The 16,797-nt window shown below is 41.6% G+C and overlaps 1 protein-coding gene across 1 annotated transcript in view; it reads left to right on the top strand.

Moving 5' to 3' along the window:
* Positions 1-16,797, top strand: part of lrrcc1 (leucine rich repeat and coiled-coil centrosomal protein 1) — a 173,503-nt gene that overhangs the window by 82,689 nt on the left and 74,017 nt on the right. Inside the window, 2 exon segments of the mRNA XM_038809142.1 lie at positions 2,317-2,465; positions 16,260-16,464. Of these exon segments, the coding sequence (XP_038665070.1) occupies positions 2,317-2,465; positions 16,260-16,464 (354 nt within the window).

Raw genomic sequence — 16,797 nt, 5'->3', positions numbered from 1 at the left:
CCTTTTAAATTGGCACAGGTTAACAAGGAAATTGAAAGTATGCTTAAAACCGGCACAGTTGAAGTGGGTTGCAGCCAATGGAGCTCACCCATAGTGATGGTACCGAAACCAGACGGTACCCAACGGTTGTGTGTGGACTATAGAAAGGTTAATGCAGTTACAAGAACGGACTCTTATCCTATCCCACATTTGGAGGATTGCATTGGGAAAGTGGAACAATCGGCTTTTATTTCCAAACTGGATTTACTTAAAGGTTACTGGCAGGTACCGTTTTCTGAAAGGGCGAAGGAGATTTCAGCTTTTGTGACTCCAGATGGTATGCCATTTGGCATGAAAAATGCCCCAGCCAGATTTCCACGGTTAACTAAGAAAGTTGTTTCATGATTACCCAATTGTGCGGTATACGTCGATGATCTGGTAATTTTCAGTCAGACCTGGAAGGAACATTTAAAGCATCTGATGGAGTTACTTGATCGACTTTAGGAGGCGGGTTTGGTGGTAAACCTAGCCAAAAGTGAATTTGGAAAAACCCAAGTCACTTTCCTGGGACATACAATCGGACAGGGTTGAATGGTCCCACGGGGTGTGAAAACAAAGTTACTGGGGAGTTCCCAATACCCTTGACACAAAGGGAAATAATGCGATTTCTTGGCATGAGTGGATTCTACCGGAAAGTTGTGCCAAATTTTCGCAGTGTGGTTGCTCCACTGACGGACTTGCCAAGGAAGGGTAGCAAATTTTAGTGGACAGGCCTTTAGTCAACAGGCATTTAACTGCCTGAAGGCTGTGTTAACCACTGCTCCTATGTTAGCCATCCAAAATTATACAAAACCATTCAAAGTGGCTGTTGATGCGAGTGATGTGGGCGTAGGTGTAGTACTTCTACAAGAAGACGACAAAGGACTGGTTACTTTTCAAAGAAATTGAATTCTCACCAGAAGAAGTATTCAATGATTGAGAAGGAGACTTTGAGCTTGGTGCTGGCTTTGCAACATTTTCAAATTTTGTGACCAGCAATCTGTCTGATGCAATTATATATACTGATCATAATCCCTTGACATTTTTGGAGCGATTCCCAAATAACAATGCAAGACTGTTTTGATGGAGTTTGCTGTTGCAGCCATTTCATTTAAAAATAATACATGTGGCAGGATGAGAAAACGTGATAGCCGATGCTTTGTCACAAATTTGATGAGAAGAAGCAGGTTCGGTGGAGGAAGAAGAACTGAAATGGGCTATGTTATTATAAATGTTTGTGTGTTTTGTTTTGTTAAATATTCACTGTCAATGTTTCGTAAAGGAAAGTGAAAAGGTGAAAAATGAAACCACCTTGAATTTGATGGGTTTTTTTTCTTGGGGGGAGGTGTCATGTGAGAGTGTCTTTAAGAAATGGATGTTTATCAAATAGCTACAGTGATGTCAGTGTGTGGCTGGAGCTGAGCTGTGACTCTACTTTCGCTTTGAGCAATAAGCTGGTGTGTGTTTTAGTTTCGTTTTCAGAGTTGGATAGTTGCAGGCAAAGCAAGCAGCTGTACAATGACCTCTCTTTACAAGCTACAGACTGTTTTCAGCTCATTTGACGATTTCAAAGTAATACCTGTTTCTGTAGAGAATTTAAACCTGTCTTTCTTTGAAAAGGGTCTTTTGGACTGATGTTAGGAAAGTTATGAAGTGTTACTTATAGAATATTGTATCTGTGGGAATTATTGCTGTTGATAGTTGTTAAGATGTTTAGTGTGTGTTTATAAATGTTAACTGGCTCCATATAATAAACATTGTTTTGTTTTTAAAGGTACTTTAGATCTCTGTTGCATCGCACCTGTAAAGTGGGTCCTTCTGCTCCCCATAACCACAATCTATTAAAAGTTGTGGGTCAGGTGAACTCCATGATACACTTTGGGTTCTCTAAACCCTGGCCCATAACAAACCTACGTCGGCAAGATCGGAAATTTAAAACCATGTTCTGTGAACTGACTAGCTGAATAAGCAGTCTGACCTGTGACTTGGTGGAGAGAATTACATTAAAAGACATCCACCTGCAAGAATTATGTTTTTGCCAAGATTCATCCTTCAACTACGCAGCAGGACAAATCAACTAGTCATAAACCTCCTTTGCTGCCTGTGGGATCTTGCTCAATGCAAGTTTTCTGTCACTTGTGTCTACCTACACTTATTTAATTGACTGAGGTGCTTTTGGAAATTCTCAGGTTATGAAGTATGCAATGAATGTTCAAGTTTATTCTTTCTTTGTAACAGACGGACTTCCAATTAATATTTTCCGAATAAATCTAGCAGCCATGCTGACTTTTCTTTTAGGTACTTATTCAAGAGTTGGATCAAGAACGAGAGATGAGATGGAAGGCAGAACAAACTGTGAAAGAGTTCATGGACCATACAAAGGAATTACAAAATCAGGCTAACGAGAAAAGGAATTTTCATGAGATGGCTGTACATACCACAGATAGGTACCTGAATAACCCTTGCCATTTGTTTTCAGAAATTTACAGTGGCATTGTAATACAGTTTGAGTTAAGTGCATCCGAAAGTGTTTCGTGAACACTGGAAAGTGGTAATGTAACTAAGAGTCATATGAATTATCTAACTGTAGAGTAAACTAATGCCGAAGTGAGTTGAGATCACGTTCAGGTCCCTCACACATGCCTCTTGGGTTACATGCAAACTAGTATAACTAGGCAAGTTTAACTAGTTCTCAGTCTTGGGCTTCATAGGGAAAAATTATAAGGGGTGAGTTTTAAGCAGCATCTTAAAGAAAAGGTAGAAAAGTGGAAGGGAAGGAATTAGAGTTTAGCGCCTAGGCAAGTAAAAGTGTGGCCAACAGCGATGGAATAAAGAAAATCAGGAATGCGCAAAAATCAGCATTGAAATGCGGATATTTCAGAGGGTTGTAGGGCTGATTCAGTTACAGAATTATAGGGGTGAAAAACTAAGTAGATTTTAGTGTCCGACTTACTTTAGCTTTTCCCAAATGTTCGGTCATTCTCGTTACCGTACAATCTTAAGTCCTCTCTCTCATTCTTGTTTGGTCCCCATCTAATGTGGTGTATCTAAGTATGTATTTATAATTCGCCACAGCACATGCCAAATTGTAAGGCACATGGTATTTTCTTTGAATTTCAGTAATTTGTCTAGGCACTGATATTGTCATAAGACCATAAGACATAGGAGTGGAAGTAAGGCCATTCGGCCCATCGAGTCCACTCCACCATTCAATCATGGTTGATTTCAACTCCATTTACCCGCTCTCTCACCATAGCCCTTAATTCCTCGAGAAATCAAGAATTTATCAATTTCTGTCTTAAAGACACTCAATGTCCCGGCCTCCACCGCCCTCTGTGGCAATGAATTCCACAGACCTACCACTCTCTGGCTGAAGAAATTTCTCCTCATCTCTGTTCTAAAGTGACTCCCTTTTATTCTAAGGCTGTGCCCCCGCGTCCTAGTCTCCCCTGCTAATGGAAACAACTTCCCTACGTCCATCCTATCCAAGCCATTGACATGTCATGAGACATACTTTTTGGTGGCTGAACACTAACAACCCAACCACCCCTCTCAGGATAGAATTTGCTAGGGCCAGGGGCAACTTGTCCCATTTCCCTCGTTCCATCGTTTGTCAGTTCGATAATATAGCTGCTGAGCCTATTGTAATGATACCTGCATCTCGTGATGTTCTCAGCTGAAACTTCTCTACTCTTTGGAAGTGATGGTTCAATTTTATATTTGTAGGTATAAACTTAGTCGATATGTGCTAAGGTAAATCTGTTCTGCAAGCTGACAATTCAAGAGACTTCAGTAGTTTACAAGATTGTAAAAAGATTGTAAATTGAAATTAATGGTTATCATATTTTGTTGTCTGGATTTTTAGGGGCAGCACGGTAGCATGGTGGTTAGCATAAATGCTTCACAGCTCCAGGGTCCCAGGTTCGATTCCCGGCTGGGTCACTGTCTGTGCGGAGTCTGCACGTCCTCCCCGTGTGTGCGTGGGTTTCCTCCGGGTGCTCCGGTTTCCTCCCACAGTCCAAAGATGTGCGGGTTAGGTGGATTGGCCATGTTAAATTGCCCGTAGTGTCCTAAAAAGTAAGGTTAAGGGAGGAGGGGGGGGTGGGGGGTTGTTGGGTTACGGGTATAGGGTGGATACGTGGGTTTGAGTAGGGTGATCATGGCTCGGCACAACATCGAGGGCCGAAGGGCCTGTCCTGTGCTGTACTGTTCTATGTTCTATGTTTATTTGTGTCCTGCAAAACATAGCTGTCCATATCGACACTATTAGGTGAGCAGGTAGGTAATTGGTTGATGATGTTTCACATTTATTTTCTCTTGCTAAACTGGAGCAGTAGTTTAAATTGATACTTGGGAGATATCTAAATATTATAATTAATTTACAGCTTAACTAGTTACGCTATTTAATAAACTACACATAATTGTAGAGTGATATTTCTAAACCTAATTAGTTAAGTAAAACACAATAAAAATGGCAGGGAAGGTGATGTGCTGCAGCTGCAGTATGTGGGTAAAGATGTACACCAATGTGATCAACACTTGGAAGAACTTTGGCTCGGACTTGGTGAGCCGCAAGTCCAAGTTTAAGGCATTGCGGTGCATCAGGAAGGGCAAAGTTTACCTGGACATTTTGTTCCAGGCGACAGACATACCACTTAGACTAGGTACATCAGATCCATGGCGTGGGGGCAGGTGTGTGTCTGCAAGTGAGTCAGCTGTGGGGACCCAGATTGGGTGGGGTGACTGGGTTGCGGGGATGGGATGGAGGTGTGAACTTGGGTAGGGTGCTCTTTTCAGGGGCCGCTGTGGACTTGATTGGCCGGGTGGCCTCCTACTGCACTGTAAATTCTCTGACTAGTAGAAAATGGGGAGGTAAAAGAGAGACAATGATTTAAAAAAAAATTATTATCAGGACAGTACAGTGGCGCAGTGGGTAGCACTGCAGCCTCACGCCGCCAAGGTCTCAAGTTCGATCCCGGCTCTGGGTCACTGTCCATGTGGAGTTTGCACATTCTCCCCGTGTTTGCGTGGGTTTCGTCCCACAACTCAAAGATGTACAGGGTAGGTGGGTTGGCCACGCTAAATTGCTCTAATTGGAAAAATTAATTGGGTACTCTAAATTTATTTTAAAAAAACAATCATTATCGCTAGAAAAACTAATGGCCACAAGAGTTGGAAAGCTTGAGATCTGCAGCAGTGCGCTATTCTGCTATCTGCTAGCGGGGAACTGCAGGTGGACCTTAAGAGGGAGGATGGAGAAAAGGCACGTGGCAATGGGATCTCTTCTCAAGGTGCTCCCACTTCCCATCACTTGCACTTATATCCCTCTTGGACAGGGCTGCTTCCTGCCCCGATGGTTGATTTCTCCAAAACAGGTGCAGGAGGCGCAGCCATTGGTCCCTCATGAATCTCAAATCTCAGAGGACATTAAGCATGGATGTCTCCGTTGCCAGAACAAGAGAAGGAGCAGCCTGCCTCTAACTCTGATTAAGCCACAGGTGTAGTAATATGTAGAAGTGATGGGAAGCTGAAGAGAAAGACATAGTTCGACAAAGGACATTAATTTGAATATTTGAAACTATGTGAATGTTGGTTAATTTGTGAAATAGTGAATGAGAAATTTTTGCTTGTCTAGTCCTCTTCATTGCAGCATTGTGATTTCCCAATTTAGCATCCAAATATGCAGCTGGTGTGGCCAAATTAGAACGTAAGATATAGGAGCAGGAACACATCATACATACCCTCGAGCCTGCTCCTTCATTCAGTACGATCACGGCTGATCTTCTGCCTCAATGCCATGTTGCTGCCTGCTCTCCACATCCCTTGGTTTCTTTGATCAAAAATCTCTCTGCCCTAGCCTTGAATATATTCAGCAATGGAGCATCCAAAACCTTCTTGGGTAAAGAATTCTAAAGGCTGACACCTTCTGAGTGAAGACATTTCTCCCCTTCTCTGGCTTAAATGATCCACCTCTTTTCCTGATGCTGTGATCCCATATCCAAGATTCTCTGGCCAGGAGAAGCAACCACTCAATGTCTAACCTGACAAGCCCCTTCAGGGACTTGTAGAACATAGAACAGTACAGCACAGAACAGGCCCTTCGGCCCTCGATGTTGTGCCGAGCAATGATCACCCTACTCAAACCCACCCTATACCCGTAACCCAACAACCCCCCCTTAACCTTACTTTTTAGGACACTACGGGCAATTTAGCACGGCCAATCCACCTAACCCGCACATCTTTGTGACTGTGGGAGGAAACCGGAGCACCCGGAGGAAACCCACGCACACACGGGGAGGACGTGCAGACTCCTCACAGACAGTGACCCAACCGGGAACCGAACCTGGACCCTGGAGCTGTGAAGCATTTATGCTAACCACCATGCTACCGTGTTTCAATGAGGTCACCGTTGTTTCTATCTAATGTCTAATTTACTCCGTTTTTCATCCTAGGAATTAATCTAGTGAAACGTCATTGCACTGCCTTCAAGGCAAGTAGATCCTTCCTTAGAAAAAGACGATACACATGACTCCAGGTGTGGTCTCACCATAACCTGAAACAATTTTTTTTCCAATTAAGGAGCTATTTAACATGGCCAATCCATCTACCCGCACATCTTTTTGGGTTGTGGAGGTGAGAGCCACGCAGACACGGGAGAATGTGCAAGCTCCACACGGACAGTGACCCGAGGCTGGGATCAAACCTGGGTCCTCGGCGCCTAAAGTGAGCAGTGCTAACCACTGCGCCACCATGCTGCCCAGCCCTATGCAATTTTAACAAGATTCCTTGTTCTTGTAGTCCATTCGTCTTGCCAGAAAGACCAACATGCCATTTACCTTCCTGATTGCTTGTGGATCTGAATGCCAACTTTTTGTGTTCTTTACATAAATGCACCCAATGAACAGAAAAAGTTAAACGTTTCAAGCCCCCTTATTGAGGGCTCTTTCTCCAATTCCTCTTCCTTTTCCTCCTGTTCCCCAGAAGTTAAGGAACGGTTGACAGCTTCCTTGTCCTTTCGCTTCATTCAAGTCTCCAACAGCATGTTGTGCAAGGCACAACAGATCACCATTCTGTAAAAAACCCTTGCTGGTGCAGAGTGAAGGGTGCCCCCAAATCTGTCGAGGCATCCGAATCTGATTTTCAGCAAGCCAATGGTCTTCCCAATAGAGTGATGTGAATTCTATTGTATCTCTCCTTGACATCGTTGACAGGACGTCTGACAGCTTTCATCAGCCAGATCCTCTGAAGTTGGCCCTTGCCTCCCAAGGACCACCTCCTTTTATTAGACTCGACTGGTGTACAATATAGTACTTATAGCAGTTTCCAGCAATGAGCTGCCTGCCTTTACTTCTGCTGAAACCAGTTCAAAATGGTGTATCAATGTTTGTGTTCACCAAAGATGCAGATAATTTAAAATGTCACTAAATTAGTGTTATTAATTTGCACATGTCTGGAATATCACAACTTACTGAGAAACCATTTGAAAATGTGGCAGGTTCATTTTTATGAGTAATTAGAAATAAAATGTTTGCTGATTAAAATACATTGATAATAACCAAGTTGTATTTGAATTCTGTATATTACTGTTGACCATGAAATAATGAAAATTACAGTGCAAAGACTGTTTGCTAAATTGCAAATTTGATCTTGCTGAAACTGTTGTATTTACAGGAATTATAAAGCTGGATTTCACTATGGTTATCAATTGTTAATAATTTTTAAAAATAACAACAATGAATCTGATGGCGTAACTGACTGAATATTTACTGTTCACTTTATAATGCCAGAGGGAAAAGGGTATTTATATTTATACAGTATTGTGCTTCTCTAGACTTTTCTGATCAATGATGGATGTAGTTTTATAGCCAAAACATTTCAATTAATGAAGATATGCGTTTTGTGTACAGCATATAAACTTCCATTAACAAACCAAACAGAGTATGGAAGATGATTTGTTCTATAAAATCTGCAAAGGTCACAAAGCTTTTATGTATTCACATAAATCTACTCTATGTATATTGAGAAAACTGGATTTTCTGCCTATATGCCCTGGGCTAGGATTAACACCTCCTTCAAGCTGGGGTGTCCATCCCCTCTCACCTATGAAGCGCCACGTGGCTAAGAAGAAGGTAGCTGGTCCAGTTGGTGTTTCTGCTCCTCCTGTTCCTCATTAGAGTTTCATGGTCAAACTGCATGATTATAACTGCAGGTATCCCATACTGCAACAAAAGTTCAGATTGAAGTGAATAAAGTCCAAGATAGCAGATATGGCTTCCAAAATGTGGGAACTCGCCTCTAAAGCATTGAAGATGCACTCTCATACAAGTCCTGTTAGCTCAAACCTTTTACATTGACAGGGAAGCAGCTGTGCAGATTCATTCTTTAAAGACTTCTTAGTCTACCATTTTCATACGGCCAATGAATCAATGCTATACTCTCCTTGTTGACCTTGATGCGTTTTACAAAAGTCAGAAAACCCATGTGGTGGTTGTTAAAGTCAGGATACTAGGTTAAAATCTGAACTGATTTGTGGAGGTCACCAGTTACTAGTATGGTATATAGAGGAATATCTATGAATGCTGTCTCGATAGATTTCCATATTTGCTGAAGTTCTGTAACTGCATGGAATTGGTAGCAACCTTATGGCATGGGTTGGTAATTAGTGGGAGGTAGGAGTTAGAGTAGGGAGAACGTGTCATTCTCTCATGAAGTAAGTAATTTTGGATTTGTGCTGGTTTTCACCATAAATATAAATGACTTGGATGAAGGATTAGAGAATTACTTAGTCAAATTTGCAGGTGTCGGGTAACTTTGGAGATACAGAATATTGTGAAGAGGAGCAGGAAGCTACAAAGGGACATAGATTAAGTGAGTGTAAGAGGCAGGACTGTGGCGCAGTGGTTAGCACTGCTGCCTCACGGCACCAGGTTCAATCCCGGCTCAGGGCCACTGTCCGTGTGGAGTTTGCACATTCGGCCCGTGCTTGCGTGGGGTTCGCCCCCACAAGCCAAAGATGTGTAGAGTAGGTGGATTAGCCACGCTAAATTGCCCCTTAATTGGAAAAAATTAATTGGGCACTCTAAATTTTTTTTTTAAAGTGAGCGGACAGATCCATGGCTGATAGAGTTCAAAGGCGAGGAAATTATACTACACTTGTACAGCGCCTTAGCCAGATTCCATTTGGGGTGCAGCTTTCTGTTTTCTTTTATTCATTCACAGGATATGAGCATTGCTGGTAGGGCCAGCATTTGTTGCCCATCCCTAATTACCCTAGAGAAGCTGGTGGTTAGCCCCCTTTGAAGGGTTTAAAAGATTAACTTCTGAGAACAGGTTGCATAACCTGCTTTGAGTTTAGAATGTTGAGGAGTGTTTTAATCATAGTGTTAAAAAGGCATATGCAGAGAATCAAATTTCTTTGGTGGGTGAAATCTAGAACAAGAGGGATCAATCTTAAAATGAGAGCTATGCCATTCAGGTGTCATGAAACATAAAGGATTGGTCAAATTGGGAACCTATCCTCATCAAGAAGCCCGAGAAAAACTGGAGTCAATGGGAATCGGGGGGGAAAACGCTCCACTGGTTGGTGTCATACCTGGCACAAAGGAAGATGGTTGTGGTGGTTGGAGGTCAATCATCTCAGCTCCAGGATATCACTGCAAGAGTTCCTCAGAGTAGTGTCCTAGGCCCAACCACCTTCGGCTGCTTCATCAATGACCTCCCTTCCATCATAAGGTCAGAAGTGGGGATGTTTGCGGATGGCAGCACAATATTCAGCACCATTTGCAACTCATAATGAAGCCGTCCATGTCCAAATACAGCAAGACCTGGACAAAATGCAGTCTTGGGCTGACAAGTGGCAAGTTACATTTGCACCGCACAAGTGCCAGGCAATCACCATCTCCTACAAGAGAGGATCTAACCACTGTTCCTTGACATTCAATGGCATTACCATCACGGAATCCCCCACAATCAACGTCCTGGGGGTTACCATTGATCAGAAACTGAACTGGACTAGCCACATTAATACTGTGGTTACAGGGCAAGTCAAAGTCTAGAAATCCTACGGGAAGTAACTCACCTCCAGACCCCAAAAGCCTGTTCACCATCTACAAGGCACAAGTCAGGGGTGTAATGAAGTACTCGCCTCTTGTCTAGATGAGTGCAGCTCCAACAACATTCAAGAAGCCTAACCTCCCGTAAAATAATTTAAAATATATTTTTTGTAAAACTGCATGCTGGCAAGTGACATTTTCAAGACAGATCAAGGCATGGATTTTTGCAGAGTCCTAAAGAACCCAAGATGTATTCACAAAGGTCGATGGACCCCGGATTTGGAAATCCCTAACCATATCTGGCAGAAAACATTTTCACCATGGGTAGGGGAACCCACTTGTAGAGAACCCCAACACAGTAGTGCCATTTTGCCACTTAGACACAGTGCTGAGTTCAGACAGTTATGAGTTTTTGATAATTCATAAATGCTCATGAATGGTAGATCAAGTACAAAGAACTGGCAGTTGTCAAGTTACTTAAATGGCCATCCCTTTAAAAATGGGAAAAAGCCTGTGTGCGAGTTGAAAAAAATATGTTCTAGCTGTTTCAATAGCCGTTTGTTGACATAAGCCTTAGTTCTATCATTACTCAGCATTGACATGCTTTCCACAACCTATCAGTATCACAGTGGGTGTCTATATGTTTACAGCTTGATTCACAGCTCAAGTGGTTATTAAAGGATTAGCTGTCTTTACTATGCAGGTATGAATACAAATGTTTGTTTTTATGAGGGATTTAGTATTTTTTTTAGGTTGTTAAGTCTGTAGTAGATCTTTAGGTATTTATTTCATCTCCGCATGGCTCCTGAGTTCTGCCCATGGTGGATACTAGATGACTTGACATGGAAAGTGCAAGGGCAAAAGTTGGTGGGTGCGTAATCACCTCGGGAGCAAAAGTCAAGACCCCATCGGTTTTGATTCAGGTCAGGGAATGAAACAAAGGAGGATAAATGGAGATTAACGACAATCAATTATGGTCGAAATGAATGGCTGAATACTTGAATGTATTTTGCATTATAAATGCAGTCTGTTAGAATGCTTTGGTACATTATATTGTTTTGTGAGATGAATAACAAAGATTTTTAGTGAAAAATATGTTGGATAGATTTAGGCCTGTCATTCTTCAGGCAGTAATTTCCTAATCTTTGCTCTGTGGTGGAAGGACAATTAAATTGCAGAGGGGTTGGCAGGTTGAAGTGGTAGATAACCACTTTATTCTTACAGAGGCTGAGTTCTCCTGCTCTGCAGTTACAATAGAATTGGGGTCCTTTGAATGCCATTGGACCCCATTTTGCATTGATTGATAATGTCCCTCACTGCTTCAGTTGAACAATTCAGTCGCAAGTGGAAGTGTCTGGGAAATATAGTTTACCTCCACTTTAAATCTAGTACCATCCCGAGGGAGTTAGTCTCCCTTACGCAGTCAGTGCGTCCATGCTCATGCACCCGCCTTCCTTTATTGTTTCTGTGGATGTTGTGGGGATGGAATTAAATATTTCAGCAATTAATATTTTCACATTTCGAAATGGCAAACAAAAAAATACCCTGTCCATGTTAATACAGAATGTCATATCTTCTCCATTTGCACTTTTGTCCTCTTTCTGTTCTGTGTCCTTCCCATGATTTGGCTTTCTTTGTTCAGGGTACATGGGATGCTGAATTAAAGGGTCAGTAAAAGGCATTTTGTGGCACTGAGGGAAAGGAATTTTTTGTGTGTGAAGGATGGGCCAAAGATCTGGAAACAGTGCAGATAGGTGTGTCAGAGTGGAGGGATGATGTGATCTGGAAGTGTGGGGGAGTGAGTCATGGGGTGGAATTCTCCGCCAGGCCTGATGCCGTTGTGAAACCCGGAGAGGTTCACGACGGCGTCGGAGGCCGCTCCTGGCCCCCTATTCTCCCCCCGCTGGCGTCAAGGCCCAGCGCGCTGAGAATGACGCGGCCGACGCGCCTAATAATGTCAGCCGCGCATGCGCAGGTTGGCCGGCGCCAACCCGCACATGCGCGGTTGCCGTCTTCCCCCTCCGCTGCCCCGCAAGACGTGGCGGCTTGATGTTGCGGGGCGGCGGAGGGGAACGAGTGCGTCCCATTGAGACGCTGGCCCGACAATTGGTGGGCACCGATCGCGGGCCAGTCCCCTCCCGAGCACGGTAGTGGTGCTCACTCCCCTCTCCGACCCCCACAAGCCCCAAACGAGCATCTGGCGCCATGTTCACGACGGCAGCGACCAGGTGTGGTTGCCGCCGTCGTGAATGGCAGGCTGCTCGGCCCATCCGGGTCGGAGAATCGCGAGCCGCCGTGTCGCAAAACGTGACATGCCATTTTGGGGGGGATGAGAGAATCGCGGGGGGTGCCAGAGCGGCCCTCCCTATTCTCCCACCTGGCGTGGGAGCGGAGAATTGCGCCCATTGAGTCAGGGAATAGGACCATTGAATGATATGTTGGGAGTGAAGAAAGGCTTGGATGCTGGATTGTGGTAGTGTTAGGATAATGGTCTTGAAATGTAGGAGCACTGGGTTAGCAGTGCCAGTGTACAAAACTTGGGCGGAGAGCATGCAAGAGTACTAGAAATGTTGTAGTGGGGATTCTGGAATAATGGAAGATGAATAGTGAGGTTGGCAGCAGGCAAAAGCTTTCTCTAACTGCCCCTCCCATCAGACATTATATTGTACTGGTTGTGAGGCACTGAATTTGAAACTTTATAACTTAAAGTTTTTGGTGTACTGTCATGTCTGCCATTTCAAATTAGTTCAATTCTTTGCCAATTAAAAATAATGCTCACCCTAAATCCAATAGAAAGCCTATGATTATTTCAGATTATAGAGAAGGACTGCTTTTGAAATTAATTCTAAATGATCTCTTTCCACAAAGCATTTCGTTTTATAGCTCATAAAATAAATGTAGACATTTTAAGGCAAAATATTAGTAATTCAGGTATGTTTAAAAAGCTGTTAGATTATTTTGTGTAGTACATTGGAGGTCAGTTAGTTCAGTTGACGGGGTGGCTGGTTCGTGATGTGGGTGATGCCACCAACGCGGGTTCAATTCCCTTTACCAGCTGAGGGTGTTTATGAAGGCCCCACCCTCTCAACTTTGCTCCTCTCCTGAAGTGTGGTGACCTGCTGGTTAAACCACCATCAGTCAGCTTTCTCTCAAAAGGGGAGAGCAGCCTATGGTCCTCGGGGACTATGGTGACTTTCAGTGGGCTGACCCTGATGATAGCATCTTCGTGGGTTAATGAAAATTTTAACCATACAATGCTGACTCCTACGTTCAACTAAAAGGGATATATAGAAACAAGTGCTTGCAACACAGTAACGTCTTACAAATGGCTCCTGTTTTGCTGATTTACTGAATATCAAGAAAAATAATTTTGTCAGGTATTTTCATTCCACTTGTAGTCTTTGTAGCTTGCTCATAAGCTCATAATATGTATGTGAGCAAAGAAAATTACATTTATCTCATTTTATGACCGGCTTCAATGTAGAATATAAGGATAATATCTAAGGACCTGGACAATGACCTAGATCTTTTGTAGTTCACGTAGAGCAATCTTTCACCAGATGATTTGACTTCCCTTTTTTAAATGCTGTAAATCAGAATGTCTAAAATGTCAAATAGTTTGCATACACGTAGATTGTAGATTTCAAGGTAAGTATCAAGTATGTTATTTTCACTAAGAACAGGAAATATGTGCTAAAATTGTAAATGTTGTGACAAATGGCCTTCAAATATCTTCAAAGGTTTATTGCCAAACATTGTTTCCCAAACTAGCCTTATTTTAACATTTGTATATCATGCAGCATCACCTCCCCCACACGCACACAATATATATGAAGGGACAAGGCATTTGTCAATTCAAGGATTTGCATTATATCGTGCAGCACAGAAAACACAGGAATATCTGCAAAAGAATGACAACACCATCTCCTACAAAACATAATTCTGTTACTCATCAGCTGTGTGGTATGTTTTCCTGTCGTGCCAAATGTGTGTGTAGATAACAAAAGTAGCAGAAGCGAACCAGCTGAAGTTAATTCATTTGCAGTATCTGCAAGTGCTGGCATGAACAAACAGTAATTCACAAGTGTTCTCGGTAGCTGCTGCTCCTGTAGTTTAATAATTTTTCTTCTAATCCACTTGGGTTTGGATCAGATCATTCTACGTTATTTTACATATTATAGTTCTAATTCCAAGTATTAATAATGAGCCTATCTGGCTTTCTTATTTTCTTCATTGATACAAGCAGTATCATTTTTGGTTCCAATGCAAATGCTGTTTGATGGTGATATCGGCTTTGTGGATGTTGAGGAATATATAATTCTAGTGTTCTTCAATCATTGAAAATCCAGTATTGTTTAGTAAGAACTTATCAGAATTCACACATTTTTGTATCATGCTTTCATTTTGACTGAGTATGAACAGCTTTCAAAATATTTTCATTTAATGCTTCAGAATTGACTCCACTGTATCTTGTCGCCAAAGTCATAGTCAATGAACCAGCCTATTTCATGGTGCATTTGGGAGACAGGGTTAAGATAAATAATTTCCTCTAGCCGTCAAATATTTATTTTGGCTTCCCCATTAAATTATGCTTTTTACGTTTCTTTTGGTATTAGTGTTAGGATCCCAGATGAGAACCCAATTATTGACAATTTGTAAAACTGTGAGGAAAGGTGACTGCACAACATGAGTGATAACACTGACCAATTGTTATCTTTTATGTTAAAACAAACTTTAAATTAAACACAGAATTAACCATATTAACAACAAAGAAATAGCTTAACAGTTCTTAAATCAAAGAAGGAATTCTAGCTTACTTCCTAAATCTGCCACTAAATGTTCCAATTAAACAAACCGATTGTTCAAATACCATTTATAAATAAAGTTACTGGCTTTCTTCTGTGAGAAACCTTGGCGACAACGTTTCAGGAGGAAACTGAAAGACACTTGTCCGACTAAAATCCTATCGCAAATTTAAACTACTCTCATTGTACCATCCGCACCCAAAGCATAAGACATTCTGTTTCCTCCCATGATTGGTTTAGTCAGGAGAAAACCTAATGCCCCTCATGAATTATTTACACCCCAGGGACCTATAAACCAAAACAATATTCCATTAGTCAGTTATCTGTAAACAGGTAAATGTTTCTCAAATCTATCTACTGAACAGTCCCCATGCAAATGAAGAATTACCTCACTTTCACAACATCTTGATCATAGCTTTAGCAGACATACTGGCTGTATGCATCTTAAGCCCATCTTTTTAATAACATCACTGCAACAAAGATAAAATATAGCAATTTTGTATATGTCACAATTAGTAAGTAATGAAATGATAAGTTTGAATTTGCCTGACTGCATTGGGAACAGTTAAGATTTTTAAATCCTAAGATTGACATTCACCACTAATAGTGAAATATAGCAGTTAGTTTTATTTATGAACTCGCAACAATTTTTTGATTTGTTACTTTGATCAGTCATGCTGCTTTCAAAATAGTTTGTATTCTGCAGAGACGGAGCTCAAATAAGTTATTTGACTTTCAACTCATTTAACATCCTGCCAACACAACACGGCATTATTAACTTATTGATTAACAACGTCATTATTGTTTAAAAATACCTCATTAATCCAATTAACATGTGTACATTGTTCCAAATATAAGGTGTGAATGAAACTCCTTTACATTCATATATAAGTTTGGTCCTCTTTTTTGGAAAATGCCACTGACGAATTTCTAAATAAATATAGGTTGACCTTAGTAAGATGCAATAAATTAATTTTGTTTAATATGTGTGTGAACATGATCAGTGCTCATTATTTGGAGAATGCTTTCAATAGATAATTATTATTACATGTGCAAATAAGCAGTCTTCAAAATGGTCAGCTTTATTTAATCATCTTTTTATACACTTCCGTACAATAGCATTATGCTATTGCTTTGGCCAATTCATTCCAATTCTATATATGCAACCTTCATATTTGCTTTGACAAAGGATCATCTGGACTTGAAACGTTAGCTGGACTCAAACCCTACAGATGCTGCCAGACCTGCTGAGATTTTCCAGCATTTTCTCTTTTGGTTTCAGATTCTGCAGTGATTTTCTTTTCTTCATATTTGTTTGACTTTGATGTACTCAATTGCCTACTTGATTTTCAATTCCAATTTCTGTGTTTCATATAATTTGCAGGTTGAAAGAGCTACTTATGAAAGAGAAAGAAGCTAAAAGCCAATTACAAGCTTATGTTGCAGAGTTAAAAAAAAAAATAGGGATTCTTACAGAGGAGCTAAGAAAGTTAAAGACTACTGAGGAAGATCAACGCAAGATGCTGCAATCTCTTGAAGAAACAAGGTTGAAGACAGAGTCGCAAAGACTGCAGCACCAAGCTGCAGAGGTAATTGAATAAATATCTCCGATTTCTAAATGCAGTTGATTAATGTTGCACTAGAGTGCCTATATTAGTCATCTAATGCCTAAATGGTGTGGTCCATCACAAAACTACCCAGTGGTTATTTTCTGTCTTGACTGTATAGCTGGAGATTTGTGGAGGCAGTCAGAGATGGATGTGTGGCTGGCAATGTTGGTCGGTGTGTGAGAGTGACTTGGAATATGAGGATTCGGAACGAACATCGAGAGTGTCAGGGAGTGCTGCTGGATGGATGATGAGGATGTGTGCATTGAGCAACATGGGAGGCTGTTATGTGGTTGGTAGGGATGTCATGTGAAA

This window comes from Scyliorhinus canicula, chromosome 10 (genome assembly GCF_902713615.1).
Source record: "Scyliorhinus canicula chromosome 10, sScyCan1.1, whole genome shotgun sequence".
Taxonomy (NCBI): Eukaryota; Metazoa; Chordata; class Chondrichthyes; order Carcharhiniformes; family Scyliorhinidae; genus Scyliorhinus; species Scyliorhinus canicula.
The sequence above is the reverse complement of the archived record's forward strand: the minus strand, read 5'-3'. Positions and strand labels throughout refer to the sequence as shown.